This window comes from Protopterus annectens, chromosome 1.part1 (genome assembly GCF_019279795.1).
Source record: "Protopterus annectens isolate FY-2018-M chromosome 1.part1, PAN1.0, whole genome shotgun sequence".
NCBI classification, from domain to species: Eukaryota; Metazoa; Chordata; order Ceratodontiformes; family Protopteridae; genus Protopterus; species Protopterus annectens.
Window position 1 is genome coordinate 186,877,026 of NC_056726.1, and position 26,192 is coordinate 186,903,217.

General features: G+C 45.4%; 1 protein-coding gene across 1 annotated transcript in view; it reads left to right on the forward strand.

The window, feature by feature from the left end:
* TTK (TTK protein kinase) overlaps positions 1-26,192 on the forward strand; it is a gene marked incomplete at its 5' end in the record, with an annotated part of 1,887,454 nt that overhangs the window by 692,758 nt on the left and 1,168,504 nt on the right. The window contains 1 exon segment of the mRNA XM_044074056.1: positions 8,794-8,948. Coding sequence (XP_043929991.1) covers positions 8,794-8,948 — 155 coding nt within the window.

The following is a 26,192-nucleotide window of genomic DNA, read 5'->3' on the forward strand; positions in this document are numbered from 1 at the left end:
CAGATCCTGAAACTATTTCTCAAGGCCCCAAAGCTGTAGCAACTGCCAAAAACCCCCTCCCCTCTGACGGAGAATCTAGAGCATTAGAGAGATGGGGTAAAAAAGTTTATACTTCTGCTACTCTTTCGGCTAGGGCTTTAAACTGTCAATTCCACATGATTCAGTATCAGGAATTTTTGTTAGATCAGTTAAATAAAAAATTATCCTCTCCTGAACCTATAGACCGTAAGTCACATCAGGATTTGGTACATAACATTCAGCAGGTCAGTAATCATTCCTTAAAATGCGGCTATGATGCACTGGAGGCTTCCTTTAGATCAGCTATGACTGGTACAGTGATCAGAAGGCATGCATGGTTAAAAGAGCAATCCTTACGAGACCATGTAAAGTCAAAGCTCCTAGATGCTCCCATGGAGAAACTCAGTTTGTTTGGCTCCCCTGCACAGCAAGTGTTAAAGAAGGTGGAGGAAACAGCAAAATCTGTCCAAACAGTCAAGGACTTCTTACAGGTCCAGCCTCCTAGGTTTAGTAGAAATTGGCCTTCGAAGAATTGGTCCTTTCCAGACAGCAGAGCACAGAGAGGCAGAAATAGGCACTCAAGAGGCAGAGTTCAATCCAGAGGTGCCTACAGGGGATGTCAGTGGCAGCCTAACAACCAGAGAAGTACTGCCACAGATCCAGCTACTACCACTTCCACAGGACAGTCACAGTGACTTGGCTCTGATACCGCCTACCAGGGAACAACTGGAAGCACCCTTAGGTGGAAAGCTAGCCTTATTCTCAGTAAACTGGCATTACATTACAGGAGACAAATGGATTTTACAGACAATAGACAAAGGTTACAGGTTTCATTTCCATACTCTACCAAGGAAGAGAGGAATGCCAAACCTACCACCAAACCAAAAGACAAACGCTCTAGAACACATCAACCACCTCCTAAGGATGAGAGCTATAGAAAGGGTACCGGTTATGGAACAAGGACAAGGATTTTACTCCAGACTTTTCCTGGTGCCAAGAAAAGAAAACCAATGGAGGCCTATTCTCGACCTGTCTGCTCTCAACACATATCTCATTGTTCCAAAATTCAAAATGCTGACCCTACAGCACCTTCTTCCCATGCTGGGCAAGGAGGCTTGGCTGGTGACTCTAGATCTCAAGGAGGCATATCTGCACGTCCCTATTTGACCAGATTGCAGAAGATACCTCAGATTTCTTGCAGGATCAGAGCATTATCAATTCTCAGCATTGCCCTTTGGCTTATCTACTGCGCCCAGAGTATTCACGAAATGCCTGGCATCAGTAATTGCTCATTGCAGGCTACAGGGAATTCAAATTTACCATACCTGGACGACTGCCTGATACAAGCGGACAACAAGATCAAATTAACAAAAGATTTGGAAAAGGTTATTCACCTACTGCAGGCCCTGGGATACACAGTCAACATAAAAAAGTCAAGGCTGGTACCATCCCAAAGGATTACATTCTTGGGCGCAGAACTGGACACACAAAATCAAATGGCATTTCTCACAGCAGAAAAGCAAAAACTACTACCACTCTATTTCAAGGCATTAGCAACACAGAACCAGCTTACAGCAAGGAAAATCCTGCAAGCTCTGGGATACATGGCATCCTGCATAATATTGATCCCACATGCCAGACTGCATATGAGGAAGTTGCAGTGGTACCTACGGAATTTATGGTCTCAGCACAAGCACAGCCTAGAAACCCAAATTGCAATAATTCCATGCCTGAAGCAAGAATTCCTGTGGTGGGCTCAGGCCTGTCAGTTGAACAAAGGACTGCCTTTCCACAGCCCTCACCCAAGCCAGACTATCACCACGGACGCCTCAGACCTCGGTTGGGGGGCACACATGGCAGACAAGTGTATACAAGGCCTATAGACACAGGACCAGCTGAACCTACACATAAATCAAAAAGAGATGCTGGCAGTGAAACAGGCAATTCAGACATTCAGACCTTTTCTTCAACAGGGTCATTTGCTGATAAGGACGGACAACACCACAGTTATGTGGTGTATCAACAAGCAGGGAGGCACACATTCATACCCTCTATGCCGGATGGTAATGGACCTGTGGAATGTGTCCCTGAACCTAAACATTCAGCTCCAGGCCTTATTCGTGCCAGGAAAAGAAAATATATTAGCAGACACACTAAGCAGAACTACCACGGATGCCCACGAATGGATGCTGCATCCGGACATCTTCAAAACCATTACAGAGAAATGGGGGCTACCAGAAATAGACCTGTTCGCATCTCCACACAACCACCAATTGAAAAAATTCTGCACAAGGACATACCACCCACTTGCTTGGAAGGTGGACTCCCTATCCTTCAGTTGGGAAAACCTAACAGCATATGCATTCCCACCTCTACCTTTGATGCACAAAGTACTACTGAAGATCAAAGAAGATCAACCAAGGATCAATACTGATAGCTCCAGACTGGCCGAGGCAGCATTGGTACCCGCTTCTGAGAAGTATGTCTCGGACACACGCATGGCCTGTACCCCTAGTTCCTCTGCTGCTAACACAGAACAACTTCAAGATCCTGCATCCAAACTTGAAAACACTGCAGCTAGCTGCTTGGAATCTTACATGAAACAAAATAACCCAAATTTATCTCAGAGGGTTAAAGACATTATCCTGGAGGCTCGCAGACCCTCCACAAGGAAGACTTATTCTGCAAAATGGAAAAGATACCTCATTTGGAGCGCAGCAAAAGGAGAAAATGTATCATTGGCAAACATAGCTAACATCCTGGAATATTTAGCAGAACTTTTCTACAATGGCCTGTCTTACTCCTCCATCAAGATTCATGCATCAGCAATTTCGGCAGAATACAACATGGATCCTCCAGTCTTCTCTCATCCTCTACTCAGGCAGTTTCTGAGAGGAATTAAAAATGTAAAGCCTCCAAGAAAGCCACCTCTACCTACATGGGACCTGAACTTTGTGCTGGAAAAGTTAACACTTCCCCCTTTTGAACCAGCAGCAACAGCAGAATTACAGTTCTTATCTTGGAAAACTGCTTTCCTACTTGCAATCACTTCAGCAAGAAGGGTTTCTGAATTACAGGCATTAATGGCAGTACAGCCCTTCCTTATCTTCCATCAAGATAGAGTGTCCTTGAGAACTAATCCTACTTTTATGCCAAAGGTGGTCTCCAGGGTATCATTGAACCAAGCAATCCACCTACCAACATTCTTCCCCAATCCACAGAACAGGGGGGAAAGACTACTGCACACCTTGGATGTACACAGGCAATTGCGCTACTACCTGGACAGAACCAAGAACAATAGAAAAACTGACCAGCTTCTGGTAGCATATGCAGCAGGAATGGAAGGAAAAGCAATTTCAAAACAGACAATCTCAAAATGGATAGGAAATTGCATTAGATTTTGTTACTCCTTTCATGGGAAGATAACTCCAGAAAACATCAGACCTCACTCCACAAGGGCTACAGCCACTACTACAGCTTTCTTACGAGGAGTGGCTACCAAAGACATTTTAGAGGCTGCTACTTGGAGCTCCGTGCATACATTTGCCAAGCATTATAACCTGCCTCTATACTCCAGATCCCGAGCAGGTTTTGCCACTGCTGTTTTGCAAGGGATCTTAACTACACCATAATCTTCTTAGTGCCTCCTCCCCCAGTTTGGCTATGGTATTCTACCCATTTGTTAGGACTGCAGATGCATCCTTGAAGGACATAGTACAGTTTTGTACCTACCATAAATGTAGATGTCCGAGAGGCATGCATCTGCAGTCAGGATTACCCACCCTCCTTCCCCTCTGTGATACTCCTAGGGTACTTGCCCATCTTGTAGCTAGCTGGGGGAATCTATTATGGTGTATTTGTTTGTATATATGTACATACATGTCTATTTTTTGTGTGCTCTCTACTGTTTGGAATTATTTGCATATATCCAAATTTAGCCTTCCTAGAGGGCACCTGGCATCTGGGGCAAGAAACACTGAGGAAAATGGCGTCGGCTGATGCCTTTATACCCAATCGACAGCAGCAGTGACGTCGGGTGAAGTGCGACATCAGCCGAGGCCAGACCCAGACTTTGGAATCCGGCCGACCGAAGGGCTGCCTGAGGCAGGACAACCCATTTGTTAGGACTGCAGATGCATGCCTCTCGGACATCTACATTTATGGTAGGTACAAAACTGTATTTTCCGTAGATCTCAGAAGTCTTATCCCTCACAGCAGGACGATACCCCTTCTAGAGGCAGAGGAGGGGGAAATTCTTCTGGAAGACGCCGTCCCGGAGGCGGCAGAGGCCCCCACAACACTGGAGACCGCGAGTCCTTTCGTGGCTCTTCAGCCTTTCACAGTCCCTGAGGGATTGCCCGACTGTGCAGCTCCGGAGCCAGTCGGGGGTCGTTTTTCGAGGCACCTAAAAGCCTGGGAAGGTATCACTCAGGACCGATGGGTGCTTCGAATTATCGCCGGAGGTTACGTCATCCCCTTTTCTCACTCCCCACCTCAGTCCAAAAAAATTCCGGACCCGCCACCCAGTCAACGGGAAATTGCAGCCTCAGAAGTTTCAAAGCTGCTTCAAAAAGGAGTCGTCCCAACCGGTCCCCGCAGACCAGATCGGATTAGGGACTTACTCAAGATTCTTTTTGGTGCCAAAAAAGACCGGGGACTTGAGGCCCATTTTGGATCTCAGCATTCTAAACTGTTCAGTCAAAAGTCCAAGTTCCGAATGGTCACCCTACAATCCATTCTCCCACTGCTGGAGAAAGGAGTTTGGATGTGCTCCATAGATCTCAAGGACGCTTATTACCATATCATGGTACATCGAGCGTCCAGGAGACATCTGCGCTTCAGCCTAGGAGACAGTCATTTTCAATTCCGCGTGCTGCCCTTTGGTCTCACCACAGCCGCCAGGGTGTTCACCAAATGTTTGGCGGTCGTGACTGCTCACCTGAGAAGTCTAGGATTCCAGGTGTTTCCGTATCTAGACGACTGGCTCCTAACTGCCACCTCCAAGCATCTACTATTGCGGAGCCAACAAGCCACGATATCACTGGGCACTTCCCTTGGAATCACCTTCAATTGGCCAAAGTCTGTGTTGCTGCCATCTCAACGCATAAGATTCATCGGAGTAGAGATAGACTCAAACCGAATGCGGGTCTATCTACCTACAGAAAGGATACAAACCATACAGGCTCAAGTTCGAGCCTTACTTCCCTGATCCAAAGCCCCAGCCAGAATGGTCCTGCAGCTACTGGGATCTATGTCCGCCACGGTTCTTCTAGTTCCCCTAGCAAGGTTGCACATGAGAATTCTCCAGTGGCTTCTTTCAACTCAGTGGTCCTTTCAGGATCTCCCTCTCAGTCACCTCATATGGATCACGGAAACCTGCAAACGGGACCTTCGCTGGTGGCTGGTGCCCTCCAATCTGGATCAGGGATGACCCTTTGTTCCACCTCCTCCTGTGGCCACTTTGACTACGGACGCCTCCCAGATGGGGTGGGGTGGGGGGCATTCCCTGGGCAGGTCAGTCCAAGGCAAATGGCATTCGGAAGAGACCCTACTTCATATCAACATCTTAGAGATGAGGGCGGTGCTTCTGTCCCTACAAGCCCTTCACGATTTCCTCCCTCAGGGCGTAATTGCCGTTCACTCCGAAAACATGTCAGTTGTCTGGTACCTGAACAAGCAGGGAGGGACCAGATCCTACCCCCTTTGCAGAGAGGCCATGAGAGTTTGGGAATGGGCAGTGTCGACCAAACGTTTTCTAGTGGCGACTCATATCCCTGGCAAGTCCAATGTGATAGCCGACAGACTGAGCAGAACTATCCTCTCTCCACACGAGTGGTCTCTGAACATTACGGTTGCAAATCAGATTTTCAGCAAATGGGGAATTCCTTGTTGCGACCTCTTCGCAACCCCGCTGAATGCGAAGTGCAAAAAGTTCTTCTCCTTCACCCCGGCTCCGGGGGAGAGCCCTATGGACGCACTAGCCCATCCGTGGCCCACCGGCTTGCTATATGCTTTTCCCCCAGTTCCCCTCCTTCCCAGAGTGATCCAAAAGGCGTCTCACTTGGGGAGCAAAATGATCTTAGTTGCTCCTTACTGGCCTCGTCAGGTATGGTTCCCCTATCTTCGAAAATATGCACTGGAAGGTCCATGGTTCCTGGATCAGATCCCAGACCTATTGGTTCATCAGTCGGGACTACTCCACCAGTCCCTACACACCTTGAAATTGACGGCTTGGCTCCTCCTCTTCCGACTATAGTCAGGAATCATACCTTAGACCCGGAATTTGTACACATCTTATCTTCGTCCCACAAGTCTGCTACTAAGAAATTGTATTCTAGCAAATGGAAGAGATTTGCTATTTGGGCTCAATTCCAGGGTCTGGATCCCATCACTATTCCCGTATCAGAAGTCCTGAAATTTCTAACTTCCCTTTTCAATCAAGGCTCTTCAGTCTCTACCATCAAGGTTCAATTGGCAGCTATTTCCAATTTTCACGAGTCTATAAACCCACCTTTAATGAGCAACAAATTGTGTAAGACCTTCATGAAAGGTGCTACGCTTTTACGACCTCCAATTTCTCATCCTGCTCCTCCATGGGATCTCAACGTGGTGTTACGTGCCTTAACTTCCTCCCCCTTCAAACCGGCAGCAACATGTGATTTAAAGTTTCTATCGTGGAAAACTGCCTTTCTGGTTGCGATTACTTCTGCCAGAAGGGTTTCAGAGCTTCAAGCTTTGTCTGTAAAACCTCCGTACTTGGTTTTTCACAAAGATAAAGTATCTCTCAGGCCAAATCCATCATTTGTCCATAAGGTTTGTTCCAGTTTTTGCCTACAACAGTCATTAGAACTTCCAGTCGTCTTTCCAAAGTACTCAAACAAAGCGGAATACATATTCCACACATTAGATGTCCACAGGCAATTGCGTTTTTATTTAGATAGGACCAAACAAACAAGGAAAACAGATCAATTGTTTGTATCCTTTTCGGATAATAAATTGGGCAAAGCCGTCACAAAGGTCACTATTGCCAAATGGATCAGGGACTGTATTAGTCAAGCTTATTCTTCTTCTAATAAAGAGCTTATGACCTCTATCAAAGCTCACTCTACAAGAGCTATGGCTACTTCAATAGCATTCCATTCTAAGCTTGCCATTAGTGACATTTGTGCTGCGGCTACGTGGTCCTCCCCGCACACTTTCATTTCTCACTACAAATTGGATGTGGCATCTAGGGGAGAAGCTTCATTTGGTTCCACAGTGCTCAGGAGTGTTTTCCAGTGAGCCACCCAGGATTTAGGTGCTAGGGACGCTGTCCCATCAGTACAGAATGTAGGCGAGATAGGATCACATAACATCTTTTAGTTATGTACTTACCATAACTTTAGATGTTTGGGATCCATCTCGCCTACATTCCCAATAACCCACCCTCCTTCCCCCTTCCTTGGAGATAAGAGGATATCAGAAGATCCGAATCCTGTTGTTTCATCTTGAAACATCTGGCAATGTTATATAAACAAGTTGTGTATGTATGCATGAATGCGGACAAACAAGATCTGGGGGGTTAGTGGTGGTGCATCCTGGGATAAGAAATAGCTCAGCCAATAAGAGGCTTCGCTCTATAGCATAGCGTGCCGAGTCGGAGCCGAGGGATCGGCTCCGAGCCCATCAGTACAGAATGTAGGCGAGATGGATCCCAAACATCTAAAGTTATGGTAAGTACATAACTAAAAGTTAATATGGAAGGACTTGAAAGATTGCATTAGTGAGGATTTCCCAAATCTGTTATGTGCTGAATTCCTTCCAGTTATGCACCAAAGCATCCTTTCTGTTCTAGATACAAACGTCCTGTCTTTCATGTTCTATTCTGAACGTTACTTGGAGGCGGGGGGATAGGATCAGGATAACAGTGGCACAGCAGTTAGTGTTGCTGCCTTATAACACTTTGAAAGCATCATGACCTGGAAATGAACTGGGATCAGTGTGGAGTATGTATGCTTTTATGCCAGATGCTGAGTTCCCCACAGCCTAAAAATATGCTAAGACTTTGCAAAAATGCATAGATATGTTCACATGCTGGTCAGTAGCCACATTGCTATTACTCAGTTAATAGTACTTGATGTGCTGGAATAGTACAGCCTTTTTATGCATTTATGTTGCAGTTAATTTTAAGAGGTGTTTTTCATCATATTCCTTGTCAAAAGCCCAATTAGGCTAAATGTTGCTGCTTACATTGCCATAGTTTTGTATTCTTTTATTCAAGTGTTTAATTTGTTTTACTATAGATTGTAGTAGAAATAATTAGGCAATAAAACAGTGTGAGCTGCTGAGCATCACTTTGCTCATGTAGATGGATAAAACCCTATCTTTGGCCAGGTTGACCAAGATTTGATTAGTGGCTTGGGCTTTTGATTGAGTGGCAAGGGGGGGATTGGCATGCTTGTCACAGGTGGGAGGATGCTCAGTGATGGCACTCTTTTAGAAGAGGTTTGTCTCAAAGAATGAATTTGCCTTAGAACATAGTAAATGAATGTGAGAGCTAAGGCAGTAAAGATGGAAGTGCCCAGGAATCTTGCTCGAACCCATGACTGGCTCCAGCAGTATTGGAGCAAGTCTGAGCGGTGGGCGGGTTAGGAGATGAAGCTGGTAGACCTGTTGTGGATATGGGCACTTAGGACTGGGCTAGTCACATGAAACTCCTCAGATCAACTGCATCTTTAATGTATATACAATGGTGCAATGCATTGTTAAAACTGTATGTATTACGGTGCTGTTTAGGTGCTGCAGAAGCTGCTCATGGGACTAGTTCTGTTGAAAGGAATAAAATGATGGAATCTGGCCAACCCAAAAATTGTAAAAATGTGGAACCATCAGGAAAAGCAAGCTCCATAACTGGCAATCAGTTGAAAATCTGTACTCGAATCTCACCGGAGGTAACTAAAATACTGTTTGCTTTGTTATTAATCATTCTTTCTTTGTTGCAGGTTAACATCACATGTTAAGTTGTCCATCTCGCCTTCGTTGTTGCTGTTTGGGTTCGGAGACGATCCTCTGCTCCGACTCGGCCATCTTCTATAGCTCGAGAGCTGTTTACTGGCTCGAGGCTATCCCTTATCCCAGAATGCCAAGCGTCAGCTACCCAGATCTCGTTTGCCGCTTCAGCTGCGAGGTTGCTTCGTTACTGGCTCAGGCTTAGTATTTTTTGTAGTACATATTTTTGCTGTTATTGTAAAATTTTAATTGTAAAAGTGTTATTAAACTTAGTGTCTTAGTACTTGTACCCTTTATCGCCTTTTATTTTGTGTGTGTGCGCGCTTTGTTGGCCGTTGCTCCTTTCCGCAGGCCTCTTTTCCCTTGAACTCGTTTTAACTTGGAGAGTTCTCCTCCCCCTCTATTAGGTTAGCCGTTTAAGTTGTAATAACTATTATAACTTTTTTTCTTATTGGTATTGTGGCTCTTTAGTTTGTTGTTAGGAAATTGTCTAAGGTATCTGGCTTCAAAAAGTGTGACTCATACTGTCAGAAAATGTTTCTGATAGATGGGCACACTAGTTGTTTATATTGTTTGGGCACTGTTCACCTGCAGGACATCTGTTCTGTATGTCTGTCACACTTTTAGTCCAAGGGTCCTGCAGGAGCGCAAAAACAAATTAATCCTTCAGGGATTATTGAAGCCTCAGGATTCTCCGGCTAAAAGTACTCAGCCAGCGAAATCCCCCAAGTCTGTCAAGCCATCGGCTCCACCTTCGGAGACTACTCCTTTACTTGGCCAACCAAGTATGTCGGTGCCGGCTGGCACCGACAAGGCAACTCCTCCATTGGCTCCATCTGCTATTTCGGAGAAGTCTCGGAGCCATAAGAGACTGAGGTCTTTGTTCTTGGAATGCATCCACTCGGCACCTCAGTCACCCTTGTTACAGAGTGAAACGTAGCCATCATTCTTCCCACTCCTCTTGGTCCTCTGGATTATCGGATCATGATGTGGAGAGATTAGTAAATAGGTTGCTTAAGTCACATGCCCTGGCAAAATTACTGTCCAGCCCACCTCAGCAGGTATCTGCGCCTGTTCCTCCTCCGACTACATTTAGCTCGGAGCCAGGGACCATGGATCTGTAGTAGAACCGTCGGCTCCGATCATAATCTCCCCTTCGGTTCCAATGTCGGCTCTGATTACCTCAATTGTTCCTTCTATCGAGGGAGCCATCACCCTCGATGTGGAGAAGGACTTCTGTCTCTTCGGAGCTGGAGCTTTCTCTGCGTAGAGGTCGGGATGCCTTCGAGGTCATGCAGAGTGTGCTGTCCCACGAAACAGCTCTACTGCCAGCTCCATCGGCTCCTCCCTCCGTGGTGTCTGTTCCAAACTCTACTCCTCCTTCAGACCCCAAGCGTAGAAACCTATGCCCCAGGACACCCCATTGGGTGATCCCTCTTCTTCCGTAGCCTCCCCTGATCACTCAGAAGAGCCTGTCTGGAAGAAGTGCAAGAGGAAGCACATAGACTCCCCCGCGTCTGTCACCTCAGATACAGACATGGATGAATCGGAAAGGTCCCCAAGGTCCCCCTCTGAAGATGTTTCCTTTTCGGGCATCCTTGAAATGCTTAGACAGAGGGGGTACTGGACTTCCCTAGCCCCTATCGAGGACGAGTCTGTATATCTGGACGCATTTGGTTCCCGACCTTCCACTTCCTGGGTATCTCCTCCTTTCGATCCGCTCATGTCTGTAGTGGCTCAAAAGGCTTGGTCAGCTCCAAATTCTGTGGAACCTACTCTGAGGAGGACAAACAAATTTATTAGAGCCCCCTGGGACAAACAATTCCTCTCCAAAGGTGTGCCTGTTGATGCCATGGTGGTAGCAGCAGCCACCAGGAAAGAGTTAGCAGAAACCTCTTCATCTGTTCATCCGCTCCAAACGGAGAGTCTTGGACGATGGACAGATATGGAAAGTGAATGTTTGCTTCAGCGACCTTTTTAATGAGGTCCCTGAACTATCTATGACATTTTACACGTCTTCAAAGGGATCTCCTGAAAGAGCTTGGCGATACCCTTCAAGATCCTACAGCTGAAGGAGTACCAGCCAAATAAGCTTCTCAGCTTGCGACTCTTAATTCCATAGGCAACTCCTCCATGAGGCTGATTTCCTATGCAGCCGATGGAGCGAGCAGAGCAGCAGGGACAGGTGTGGCTCTCAGGAGATGTGCTTGGATGCGGCTATGTCAGTTTGCGGAACGCTTTTGAGCATCCTTCACCAATACTCCCTTTGATAGCTCCTTTCTCTTTGGGCCTCAGGTGAAAGACACATTGACCAGGTGTGAGCAGGAAGGCAAGACTCTCTTTGCCGTGGGAGTCCATTTTTCCACCCCTTCCAGACCTTATCCCAAGGGTCAGAAGAGCGGAAGGATGTGGTTCCGAAAATCCCAGGGACCCTTGCCTGACGCATGTGGTGATTTTTTCCCCCATGGACAGAGTGGGAAACAACAACAGACGCCACCCTCGTGGCAGAGGGGGACCGCAAAACGAGGGTGACAGAGAAACATTCTCTGCCAAGCCCTTCGAGCATCCCTGAAGGGTTGCCCGACTGCTCACTTCTGGAGGCAGTCAGTGGAAGACTTTCGCTGTACCCAAAAGCCTGACAAAATATAACGAGAGAGAGATGGGTACTATCCATTATATCCGGAGGTTACAAAATTCCCTTCCATCAACCCCCCATAGAATCAAAAAAGTCCATCCCAGATGTCCCAACCAATCTAAGGGATCAAGCAGTCACAGAAGTTTCAAGACAGCTAGATAAAAGAGCCATTCAAGAATTCCCCGCAGACCAACTAGGATCCGTAACTTACTCAAGATTCTTTTTAGTACCGAAAAAGACAGGGGACTGGAGACCAATACTGGATCTTAGCAGATTGAACAAATCTGTACAAAAAGAAAAGTTCCGGATGGTGACACTGCAGTCCATTTTCCCTTTTCTGGGTCAGGACAATTGGATGTGCTCAATAGATCTTCAGGACACGTACTACCGGCGACAGTCGGATAGTCGAACGTATAAGGTCGTAAACACGGATGTCGAAGACATAATAATCAATCTAGGAACGGTTTTAACATGTTAAAACCGTTCCTAGATTGATTATTTTGTCTTCGACATCCTTGTTTACGACCTTATACGTTTGACTATCCATCTGTCGCCCAAGTGCCGTTCGCATTTTCAATAGTAAACCGTACTACCATATCAAGATGAACAGACGCTCCAGGAGATTTCTTCTCTTCTGGGTAGGGGCCAGTCATTACCAGTTTAGAGCTCTGCCCTTTGGTCTCACCTCAGCCCCCAGGGTGTTCACCAAATGTATGGCAGTAGTCACGGCTCACCTGAGGCTTCAAGGATTCCAGGTGTTTCCTATCTAGATGACTGGCTCCTGACTGCTATCACCAGGCGTCAACTCTTAGAGGCACGGGATTATACAATCACATCATGCACTCAACTAGGCATTATAGTAAATTTCAAAAAATCTGCCTTGTTGCCCTGTCAGTCTGTCTCATACATAGAAGCAGAATTAAACACAAAAGAAATGTTTTCAAGATTACCACAGGAAAGAGTTTCCACTATTCGTCAACAAGTGTTAATTCTAATGCAGAGCAAAAGTATTCAAGTCAGATATGTCCTTCAAGCTCTAGGCTCCATGGCAGCTGCCATTCTTCTTGTCCCAGTAGCGCATTTCCACATGAGAATCCTTCAGTGGCTTCTTTTCACACAGTGGTCTTTCCAGGAACTACCGAAGTCTCACATGATCCTGATCACAGAAACATGCAAAAGGCACCTTTCTTGGTGGATGGTCTCCTTACTAGTGATTCAGGGCAGACCTTTCATACAACCTCCTCCGGTAGCCACAGTGACCACGGATGCCTCCCTGATAGGGTGGGGGGGGGGGGGCATTATCTAGGCAGGACAGTCCAAGGCACTTGGCAACCTCGCAAGTACCATCTGCATATCAGTGCCCTATAAATGAGAATGGTGCTCCTAGCGTTGCAAGACCTTCAAGACTCTCTTTCTTCCGGGACCATTGCAATCCAAACGGACAACATGTCAGTGGTGTGGTACATCAACAAACAGGGCAGGACCAGGTCTTACCCCTTGTGTCGAGAAGCTCTCAGACTGTGGCAATGGACGATTTCCTCCCAACTTTTTCCAATAGCAATGCACATCCCTGGGAAATCCAACGTTATAGCGGACAGGCTCAGCAGAGCTATCCTCAAGCCTCACAAGAGTGGTCTCTGAATCCGGAAGTTGCGGATCTTCTCTTCCGCAAATGGGGGCAGCCTTGCTGCAATCTATTTGCCACTCCTCAACAACAAAATGCAGCAGCTACTTCTCCCTACTTCCTCTTCCAGGTCATATACCCAGAGATGCTCTAGTCCACGATTGGCTTCAGGGACTCCTTTACACTTTTCCCCCTTTCCCCTAATTCCAAGACTCATACAGAAAGCAAAATCGTTGGGTTGCAAAATGATCCTCATTGCCCCATATTGGCCTCGGTAGCTATGGTTCCCATTCCTGCACCTCCACCTTCTGGATCAACCGTGGATTCTGGACCTGCTTCCAAATGATCTCAGGCAGGTTGCACCAATCCCTTCAAACTCTCCAGCTCGCAGCTTGGTTACTCCACTTCCAACCTTAGCCAGGCTTTCCAGTATCTCTCCAGCAGTCCGTGATATTATTGTTTCCTCACTAAGTCTACTACGAGGAAAACGTATGCTAGTAAATGGAAACTGTTTTCTTACTGGGCAGAATCTAGAAAATTGGATCCTTTCTCAGCCCCAGTCCATGAAATTCCTGAATTTCTAGCACAACTCTTTCAGTCTGGTGCGGTTTCTGCTACCATTAGAGTACAGCTAGCTGCCATTTCTAATTTTCATATCGGTATGTTCAATTCTCGCATAATGTCTCATAAGCTCTGCAAGGCCTTTATGAGAGGAACAACTCTTCTTAGACCCCCCAGTTAGAGATCCTCCTCCTCCTTGGGATCTCAGTTTAGTTTTAGCTTCCTTAATTTTGCCTCCCTTTGAAACGACATCATGTTCCTTAAAATTTCTTTCTTGGAAGACACTTTTTTCTGGTTGCTATCACTTCAGCCAGACGTGTGTCAGAACTTCAAGCACTATGTGTTCGCCCTCCTTACCTGGTGTTTCACAAGGACAGAGTTTCACTGAGGACCAATCCATCCTTTATTTCTAAAGTCTTCTCAGAGAACAATTTAAATCAATCCATAGATCCCCCAGTTTTCTTTCCCAATCACAGCAACAAGGCAGAATACAAGCTGCACCAACTGGATGTGCACAGACAATTGCGTTTTTAACTCAATAGAACTAAGGAACTAAGAAAGTCAGGCCAGTTATTTCTTTCTTATGCTTTCAACAAACAAGGCCTTCCAGTTTCTAAAGTGACCTTATCCAGATGGTTATCTGATACTATTGCTTTTATCAGTTACGAAATAGAGCTACCAGCTAAACCAAAAGGTCATTCTACTAGAGCATTAGCCACTTCTGTAGCCTTTCAGTCCAAGTTGCCCATAGACTCAATCTGTGCAGCTGCCACTTGGGCAAACCCTCATACTTTTCTCTCTCATTACAAGGTGGATATAGTCTCCCGGAGCAGAGCTTCCTTTGGTTCTGCTGTTCTGAAGAGTCTGTTCCAATGAGCCACCCGGGATTTTAGGTGCTAAAGGGTACTGTCCCAAACAGCAAGAATGAAGGCGAGATGGATAACTTAACATGAAGAAGTTATGTACCTACCATAATGTTCCATGTTAGTTGTATTCATCTCGCCTTCCTTCTTGCGTCCCTCCCTCCTTCCCTTTTCCTAGAGGATTGAGAGGAATTCCTTTTGTTTTCACTGGCTGAGTATCTTTTATTACTTCACATGCCGGGTAATTTATGACTTTCCTTGTTTAGATGTATTGGACAACCAGTTTTTAGGTAACTGGCTACTCTACTTATGTCTAGTGTGCACTATCACAAACGAGATCTGGGTAGCTGACGCTGGGCATTCTGGGATAAGGGGTAGCCTCGAGCCAGTAAACAGCTCTTGAGCTATAGAAGATGGCCAAGTAGGAGCCGAGGATCGGCTCCGTACCCAAGCAGCAAGAAGGAAGGCGAGATGAAGACTACTAGCATGGAACGTTATCGTAGGTACATAACTTCTTTTTTTTGTTTATAGCCTTTTTTATTTCTTATGTCTTTCTTTCACTGTTGCAGCTTTCTTTAGTCTTGGGATATCCTGATTGCCTAATATTTGGCTGGTATACCAAAGCCTTTACACCTTCCAGGTGTAATGAATCAGACATGCACCTTACGTGCCAGGCTTAAGGTACATATATGACATACGGATGTCTAATCCTGAGAATTTGTTTGCCACCTGTCTGAAGGTTATCTCTGAATTTGATATACACACTGTTCACCAAGCTGGGTCATCTACTGAGCCTTTTAAAGATAAGTCCCCCATTGGAGTTCCTTCCTTTCCTTTTTCCCGTTTGTCGTTTTTCATGTCATCCAGGCAAGAAAAATGAGCATGGGAGACAGATTTCCCATAAATATAGATAAGTGCCCTTTTTGTTTTGTTGTTAAAAGCAGCTACATTAAAATATGATGATTGTCAAGATTTTGCCCACAAGACACTTAACAGCTGTCTGTTATCCCTTTCTATTTATTTGAAAAACCAACGTCTGAAATTATTGACTCCAGGTACTGTGGCCGAATCCATCCACCGCAAACTTCAGCCATCACTTAACCAAAAAAAAAGAAAAGCTAATAAAGCACACACTGAACCTGCAGCTGTCCCGCCTCCAGTTGATGTCTCTCTAGGGTTGGATAAGGAACCGGGGGACCAGTCAATACCAGTTCCATGGAGCTGCCTACTCACACATCCACTGAGGCTGTGCAGCAGACATCTGATGCAGGTGTAGAGTGGGACCACTGCTGATTTATATCTGAAGTTCTGCCAGGGATTTCCCAAGTTTTAATTAGGGACGAGGTGATTGGGACCCTCATTGAACCTAAGCAGAGGTGTTAACCTCCTAGAGTGTCAAGGCAGATGTTCTTTTAAAAAAGAAAAGTGGAAAAGCAAGCATCTGGCTTCTGTGATTAAGAATCCTCACAGAGTAGCACGACTTTGTACAGGGGCTGTTTAATGCTGTTATGACTCTGAAACTCCCCCAAGGATTGTTTGTCCCTGCTGTTGCTCCCCTCCTCTTCCACCACGTCTAAAAGACCTAGGGATTCTGATTCTTCTTATGAAGAGTAGGACTCTGCAGAATCCTTATCATATTCCTCACAGATGCATACTCCTTTGATCCTGGGGTCTGTTGAAGATTTTGTCCCCTAACCCTCCTTTTGAGGAATTGTCTTTTGTAAGTACAGTGGTATATATGATGGAACACTTTAAGTGGCCCTTTTCTCTGGTTTCAGAGGTTCAAAAGAGATATTGTGAACTCTTGCAAATGGACTCGCCAGACCTTTTGCAGTCCCTCCTGCCTTCATTGCTGTTTGGACACTTTTAGAGCAGCTTCTCAAGCTCTTGACTCTGACTCCAGGCACATAGGAAGCTAGACAGATTTTGTAAAGTTCCTGCGGATCATAAATACTTGCATAAAAGTCTTTTATCTGATCCTGCTGATGCTGTTCTTGTTTCACTGTTGCAGTCATCACCTGGTGGTGATCACTGCTGTGGTAGCCCTCGGTCAGCCCAAATACCAGAGTCAATGTTTTTGTGTGCCAGCTGCGCCTGTAGTCTAACATCAGGTCGTCAGTGTTATAAAGCAAGGCAGCCGAAGTCCTTACGTCAGTCGTTCTTGCCATGGACTTCTCACCTCACAGACTAGTAACCAAACCAGAAGCCAAAAAAACAGTGAGAACTGTTTATTGGAACATCAGCAACAGAAACAAAAAGGTTTAGCGCTTTCATCCGTCAGGACATCATCAGAACAATGAACCAGCCCATTCAATCAGTATAAATAGTAATTAAAACCATCACATGACTCTAAGCTCATTAATTAAACAAAAACTGTGAACAGTTTTTCTAAGTTAAAAAAACTATTTAAATTAAAAATGCTTAATGTTCAAATAGAATCACATTAACATTCTAAACTTTTAAGAAATAAAATAGGTGAAATGGAGCAGGTGTCATTAAGTTCTGGCTCCACTAGGGAATTTAGCTTGAGCTGCCATTTCACTTCCCTCATAAGTAAACGTTCTTCTACAATTCTACCCTTATCATCCCTCTTAAGCTGTTCTATGACAAAATACCCAAATTTGTGTCCAGGGTTTTTTTTGGATATGTCTAAACAAAGCATTAGTGTCTTTTTTATTTTTAATTTCTCTTTCATGTTCATATATTCTTTCTCTCACCCGTCTAATAGTTTTGCCTGTGTAATAGGCAGAGCAATCCAAACAGTGGGTAGCATAAATAGCCCATTTGATGTTACAATTATATTTCTCCTTAATGAGATCCTTAAACCCATTAAGAAAAAACTGCCAACCTACTAATATATGATAAGTTCTACAACATCCACACTTGGACGTACCTTGGGTGCCAGATGAAATGCAATCCCTACTTATGTGTTCTCTTCAGTAACTGTTTGAAACAGTGGTACTCCCTATAAACCACAATAGGTTTATCACCGAATAATCTGCACAGATAGGGGTTCGCAGATATCATTAGCCAATTATTTCTCACTGTTTGTACAATTTCATGACTATCCAAAGAATAGGTACAAATAAAGGACCTGTTGTACTTATTTCCATCACACACCTGAATTTCACTTGTGGTACATCAGAGCCCACACCCAAGTTCCCAGTGACACTATCTTAAACTCCCCTATTATGATATAACAAAGGGGGGTAAAATCCACTTTTCCTCTTACTTGCCACTTCATCAAATGTAGGTTTTAAAAATTCCATGGAGTACCCCCACTTAGTAAACATTTCCAAAAGAATCCAACATTCATCCTCAAAAACCTCATCCTTAGAAATCATTCTGACAAATCTAACCAGTTGGCCTTTTACCACTGCTTTTTTTTTCTGGCATTGAGGATGGCGGCTTTCAAAATGTAAATAGCTATTAGAAAAGGTGCTTTTATGCAAAATGTTCTTTCTCGAATCCTTAGTAATAGTCACGTCCAAATAAGAAATACTCGAATCACTATACCCATGAACAAATCTTAAAAATGTTGTGGAATTAATGTATTGGAAAATGCTGTGAAGTCTTTCTTCATTGTCTTTCCAGATGATAAAAATATCGTCCAGAAAGCGGGTGTAAAATGCAAACCCAGAGCAAAGGGGAATTAAACACAAAATGTTTTTCCCACAAGCTTATAACTAGATTTGCAAAACTGGGCGCACCCTCTGCTCCCATTGCTACACCCTTTACTTGTCTAAACAGTTGTTCCTCAAAGAATAAAAAATTATTTAACAAGACCAATTCCATGAGGGCACTGATAGGTATTTTGTCCCAAGATCATATTAACACGATCTCTGCCAAAATATCTTTCAACCATCTAAGCCCAGTGTCATGTGGATGACAGAGTTTTTTTGTGCGCCAGCTGCCATTGCCTGTAGTCTGATGTCAGGTCGTCAGTGCTATAAAGCAAGGCAGCCGACGTCATTACATCAGTTTTCCTTGCCATGGAGCCCGTAGCAGAAGCAGTTTGTACGAGTGCTGGTCAGTCACTACCAGAAGTTGAATTTCAGCAGAAAACGTCTAAAGCTAAGTACCTTGTTGGGGACCCTTTTTTCTTGCACTAACCAATGTCCAAAAAAGTAAACAATTGTCTCGCCTGTGGAAAGCAGATCCCACACTGAATTCTCATTTCAACACTCGTTTAAGACCCAGACCTCATTGCCGGTTCTGTGCCCTCTTTAATGCGAGAACCATTCGCCATTGAGCTCTTTTTGTAGACAATTATTTTCGTGTTCAGTCTTCGAATTCCGATATGGCGTCCATCAGCCAACAATCTGTGGACATTCTGAAAAAACGTAGAGATAAAGATAGAAACAGGTCACACAAGGCTAAGCCTTCTGACGACACTACCGCTAAGCAAGTAGTCAGTTCTCCGGAATTCAGTGAGGCACTTTTGCAGCTCCTGATGCTTGACTCGCTATCTACGCAGGCCTCTGCTGAGAAACTTTCGGAGTCATGTATGCCACAGAAATCTACTTAGTCTTCTGCTTCCGAGGAGGCCTTTCGGACTTCCGCATCTAGACAAAAAAACGACTTTGCATCTGAATACTGCTTCTCAGAGATTGATGGATTCACTCAGGCCTAGAAGTAAGGCCACTCCTTTGAAATCTGCTTCTAGCCACCATCTTGCTTACTGGTCCCCCACCCCAAGGTTAAATTCCCAAAATGGCGGAGGATCTCATCTCCCTTATCCCGAGTACTCAGGCCCCCACTCCTAAAAGGAAAAGGCATCCTTCCCCAGAAATTTACAGACCAAGAGTCTGAGGAATATGATCTACTTTTGAAGAGGAACAAGCATCCCTTAACTATTTATGAGGAGTCAAATGCAGAGGACTCCATCCCTTCTGCTTCCCCTCCAGATGACCCCTCATTTGGGGAAACCCTTCATTCCCTCAAGGAACGTTTTCATTTGGAATCTCAAGACTTCCCGCAGTCTAAGAAAAGACTTAGAGAGTTTCTGGACCTGCTCCAGCACAGACCCCTGGCCAGCCCACCTATTTTGGAAGTGGTGGATGATGTTTTGCATGAATCCAGCTTAGCCCCGGATACCCTACCTCCTGCTCCAAGTAAACCTGACAGGTACTACAGAGTACCTGTATATCTCACAAATATCTGTACAGGAATCCTGCTGCAGACCTTGAGGTCATTACATGGGGACCCAGAGGTGCTAAGACTAGATCTGCCTAGAATCCTCTTCCTTCTGACAAAGACTCTCCAGGGCTCTGGACAGATGGGGTAAGAAAGTATTCACCTCTGCAACCTTAGCTATCAGAGCACTCCGTTGTCAGTTTCATATGTTAAAATATCAACAACACACTTTGGAACAATTAAAACAGAAGATTGTTGCCTCTCCTGACTGTTCCAACTCAAAAGAGCTGGCAGAATTATTAAACTCTGCTTGTCAAGTGGCCAAACACTCATTACAATGTGGATATGGCGCCCTAGAAGCCTCTAGTAGGGCAGCAATGGCAGGAACTGTTATTAGGAGACCTGCATGGCTGAAGGAACAACCTCTTCCTCATCATGTCAAGTCTAAACTTATTGCTGCACCCCTAGATAAGGAGTGCCTGTTTGGGGAAAAAACAGAAGTAGTGCTTAAAAAGATGGAAGACAAAGCAAAATCTGTGCAAACAATAAAATATTTCTTTCAAGTTCAACCTCCCAGATTCAGCACTGGGCCTTCCCTTCACCTAGCAGACAGGGCCAAGGTAAACCCAGCAAGGACAGGCCATCCAGACACCTATCCCGGTGCCAGCAAAAAAGCAAACAATGGACCACTTCCGTCTCTGAGGCAGGGAGTTCTAAGCCAAGCTTCGCTGGCAAGCATTCACAACGACTCTCCCTCTCCCCTTTGCCCTCCCTTCTCTCATCTCTTCAGAAAATAGGAGGAAGGCTCACCCTCTTCAAAGACAATTGGGTTTCTATAGCCAAGGACCTGTGGGTCTTAAAAATTATTTCTCAGGGATACAGCTTCTCTTTCAGCGAACTCCCAGTTCCAAGAGGGTACCCAGACCTCCCCCAAACCAGTGGGCAGAGGCATTGAAACAGTTCCAAACTCTGATATCACAGGGGGCAGGAGAAACTGTCCCTCCAGATCAAACAGGAAAAGGTTTTTACTCCAGACTATTCCTTGTTCCCAAAAAAAGAGGGCACTTGGTGCCCCATCCTGGATCTATCCAAACTGAAGACCTCCTTGGTGATCCCCAGATTCAAAATGCTAACTTTGCAGCAGGTCTTGAGTATGCTAACAAAAAAAGCCTGGCTAGTGACACTAGACCTAAAAGGTGACTACCCCCCACATCCCCCTCAGGGAATCGTGCAGAAAATTCGAGGTCTTCAGAGCAGGCTATCAACACTTTAATTTCTCTGTGCTGCTCTTTGGTTTATGTACTGCTCCCAGAGTATTCATCAAATGCTTGGCCCTGGCTATAGCATTCTGCAGACCGAGAAATGTACAGATTTACCATTACCTGGGACGACTGCCGCATTCAGGCAGAGTGCAAAGAAAGGTTGCTGCAGTATCTTCTCTTTGTCAAATCACTCCTAACTTCCCTAGGGTTCACCATCAAAGAGAAGAAATCAAAACAAAACCCCACCAGAACATTTTTTTTCCTGGGAGCTGTGCTAGACACAGCATCCCAAATGGCCTTCCTATCCCCAGAAAAGCAGCGCGTCTGCTCTTCTACTTCACCCAGCTGGCTTCCAGAAGTCACCTTACTGTGAGGAAGTTCCTGCAAGCCCTGGGATACATGGCATCTTGCATCCTTCCTATCCCTCTCGCCAGATTTCACAGGAGAAAACTTCAGTGGTACTTAAAGAACCTTTGTCAGCACTCTCAGGCCCTAGAGACCACACACACACTGATCCCATGTATAAGGGCCAAATTTCTGTGGTGGGCAGAGGCCTGTGCCATGAACAGGGGTCTTCCCTACATCCTCCACCCTTCTGGCCAGACCATCACCACTGATGCCTCAGACATTGCTTGGGGCACTCACCTAGCAGGCGGGTGCACCCAAGGCCTTTGGAATGCCCAGCAACTTCATTTGAACATTAGTCGGAAAGAAATGATGGCAGTGCAAAAGGCTCTTGACTTCCTTCCAACCCAAACTCAGGCCAGGGGTTCTCCTTATAAAAACAGACACCACAGTGATGTGGTGCATCAACAAACAAGGGAGCACCCAATCTTACCCCCTGTGCAGGTTAGCCACGAGTTTCTGGTTTACAGCCACCTCCATGGGGCTACGCCTAATTACCCAATACCTACCAGGGGTCAATAACACACTGGCAGACCACGTAAGCAGCAACTTAGTGTACCCCCACAAATGGCAGCTCCACAGAGAAATCTTTCTGCAAATCACTCAGGAGTGGATCTCTTTGCCTCGCACCTCAACCACCAGCTGCAAAAGTTCTGTACAAGGGAGTATCGCCTCCTAGTGTGGATGGTGAATAGCTTGACCTTCCCCCTGAAACTCCCTCTTTTGTGTACACGTACCCTCCTCTGCCCCTTATTCCAAAGATCTTATCAGAATAAGAGAGGAGAGACCAAAGGCTATCCTCATTGCTCCATATTGGCCCAGAAACCATTGGTACCCCTTATTACGCAGCCTGACCTTACAGCCCTCAAAGATGCTTCCCTTGATGTCAGACCTCTTCACCCAGGAGAGGGGGAAGGTACTGCACCCAGACCTGCAGACACTCAATCTTTCAGCATGGCTTATACACTAAAAGCTAACAAGGACTCCCTGTTAAGCAGACAGGTCCTGGACATCATCACAGAGGCCAGAAGGCCCAGCACAAGAAAATCATATGCAGGAAAATGGAAAAGATGTTCATTGTGTTTCACTGTTGCAGTCATTACTCTTGGGTTATCCTGCTGGCAGGGTACCTGCAGTCGGCCTGAATTCCAAAGTCCTGGTCTGGCGTCTGTTGCTGTCGCCTCTTCCCTGACGTCAGTGCGCCAGGGGTATAAAAGATGCAGCCGACACCATTTTCTTTAGTCTTTCTTGCCATGCGGTGCCCGAAGCAAAAGCAGCTCGCAAGTGCCAGTCGGCCGACACTTGAGATTTTCAAATCCAAATTTCAGAACCGAAGTCTTCATTAAAGCTAATTATCCCATTGGGGAGACTTTTTTTCTTTCTCCAGACCGATGTTAGAAAAAGTTAACAGTTGTATTTCTTGTGGGAAGCAAATACCTCATAAGGATTTTCACTCTTACTGTATTCCTTGCCTAGGCCCTGACCACGACGTTGCTAGCTGTTTGTTTTGTGCTAGATTTAACCAACGCACTATTGAGCATTGGTTTGATTTTGCATTTCATTACTTTGGCCGAAGGTTTAATTATATAATGCCGTCGGAACAGCCGACGACCGGAGTTTACAAAAAACGCAAGGACAAGGAAAAGGATAGGCACCCGAGGTCCAAAACCGACATCGAGGCCACCGTTAGGCTAGTCGCCGGTTCTCAGTGAGGTGCTTTCGCAGCCCCTGGCACCCACTACCTCAGAGCCACAGGTCACTTCCAACTCCCACGTGGAGCCGACTGGGCCTCTGGATACTCAAGGTATTGGATACTCGGAAATCATTCCCTCAGATGGGTCCGGAGCCGCTGAGCAGGCATCTGCTTCTGAGGGTGTCTTCAGACCTACACAGTTGTATGTTAAACAATCTTTAGCTTCAAAGACAAAGACTAAAGCACCTCTAAAGACAAAGAAACAAGTACAGCATTCTCCAACTCTGACTCCCATGCCTAAAAAACAGATGCTTAAAATGGCCGAAGACCTAATTACTTTGATCAGGGGTTCCCATTCCCCTCCTGATAAGAGGCCTAGGCAAGAGACAGAATATGATTCTTCTGATCAGGTTTCTATTGCCTCTGATTCCTCTTCTGAACAGGATTATTCTATTCCTCCCTATGAGGATTCTGATGCTGAAGAATCCATTCCTTCAGCCTCTCCTCCTGAGGATTATTCTTTTGGGGAAACCCTGCATACCATGAGGGAGCATTTCCACTGGGAGAGCCAAGATTACTCAGAATCTAAGAAAAGGCTCAGAGACTTTCTGCTTCTTCCTCAGCACAGAGCCCGTGCTATTCCACCTGTTCTAGACATTGTTGATGTATTTTCAGAGTCCGGCCTGTTCCCTGACTCTACCCCCTGCACCTGCTAAGCCAGACAGATACTACAGGGTCCCAGATTCTCATAAATTCCTATATAAAAACCCCGCTGCTGACCCAGAAACTATATCTCAGGGTCCCAAAGGGGTCAAAGTTTCCAATGCAATAAACCCTGTCCCCTCTGATAGGGATTCTAGGACACTGGACAGATGGGGGAAAAGGTTTACACTTCTGCTACCTTGGCTGTAAGGGCTTTAAAGTGTCAGTTTCATATGCTTTAATATCAACCATACTTAATGTCACTGCTTAAACAGAAAATGTTGCCAAATTCTGAAAGTTCAGAGAACAAGGAAATGCAGGATTTATTGCATGCAGCTGAACAAGTGGGAAAGCATACTTTGCAATGTGGTTATGATTCATTGGAGGCCTCTTTCAGGGCCGCTTAAACAGGTTCTGTTATTAGAAGGCATGCTTGGTTAAAGGAACAGAATCTGCCTGATCATGTTAAAGCAAAATTATTAGATGCTCCATTACAGCAAGATACTTTGTTTGGTGCTAAAGCAGAAGAGGTGTTGAAGAAAAATGGAGGATAAGGCTAAATCCATGCAGACAGTTAAGGATTTCTTACAGGCACAGCCACCCAGATTTAGCAGGAATTGGCCTTCAAAAAATTGGTTCTTTCCAGTGTCAGACAGGCCACAAAGAGGCAGATACAGACGTCCCAAAGGCAGATCTCAGCCCCAAGGCTCATACAGGTCTAAACAATGGGGTGCTCCTACCTCCAAAAGTGGAGAAGGCAAATCACAACCTTACAGGAAACAGTCCCAATGACTTTCCTCTGCCAGGTCCAAGCACTTTTCTTTTGTCAGCCCCCTTGGGGGGAAAACTAGCACTTTTTTCACCAAATTGTCAAATGATTACCCAAGACAAATGGGTCTTGAACATAGTGTCCCAAGGCTACATGTTCCATTTTCACACCCCATCAAGAGCAAAAGGTATGCCAGACCTGCCACACAATGGGCAGAGGCACAAAAGCAAATTACAGCCCTCATGGACATGAGGGCCATTCAACAAGTACCACAACAAGAGCAGGGGCAAGGATTTTACTCCAGACTTTTCTTAGTGCCCAAAAAAGACAAAACCTGGAGACCAATATTGGACCTGTCTATACTAAACACGTTTCTGGAGGTTCCAAAATTCAAGATGTTGACTCTACAGCAGCTACTGCCCATGCTGGGCAAGAAGGCTTGGCTCGCAACTTTGGTCCTAAAAGAGGCATACCTGCATGTCCCAATCAGACAATCTTGCAGAAGATACCTCCGATTCATAGCTGGCTCAATGCACTACCAATTCTCTGCACTGCCCTTTGGCTTATCTGCTGCGCCCAGGGTCTTCACAAAATGCCTGGCACCAGTAATTGCATTTTGCAGACAAAGAGGAATTCAAATATATCCCTACTTGGAAGACTGCCTTATTCAAGCACAGAACAGAGAAATTCTTGTAAAGCATCTGGCGTTTGTAAAAAGATTACTGATTTGCCTAGGGTACACAGTAAACGAAAAGAAATCAAAACTAGTATCCTCTCAAGAGATAATATTCCTGGATGTAAGCTTAAATACAACTGCCCAGATGGCTTATCTCACGCCAGACAAAGGCAACTGACTTCTTACTTCAAAATTTTGGCAACAGTTATCTGCAAGGAAAATCCTGCAGGCCTTGGGCTTCATGGCATCCTGCATTCTACTAATTCCATATGCCAGACTGCATATGAAGAAACTACAATGGTATCTAAAAAGTGTTTGGACTCGGCATTGCCACAGCCTGGAGACAGTAATTACCCTTATTCCCTGCCTGCAACAGGAGTTTTGATCATGGGCATAGGCCTGTCACCACAACAATGGTCTGCCATTCACTTTACCCACAGCTAGACAGGCACTGACAACGGATGCATCAGATTATGCCTGGGGGGGCCCATATGGCAGGAAAATGTATTCAGGGCACTTGCCTGTAAGCCAGATGCATCTTCACATCAATCAAAGAGAGATGCTAGCTGTTCAGAATGCCCTGACAGCTTTCAAGGATCTACTTCATCCGCAACAGGGGATATAAAATTCTTATCCTGGAAAACCGCTCTGCTCCTAGCAATAACCTCTGCAAGACGAGTCTCGGAGTTACAAGCACTCATGGCTGTGGAACCTTTTATCATTTTTCATCCAGACAGGGTTTCTCTGAGGACAAACCCAACATTTATGCCTAAGGTGTTGTCCAGTGTGGCCCTCAACCAAACCATTCACTTGCCTACCTTTTATCCAAATCCACAGAACAAGGGTGAGAAAAGTCTGCA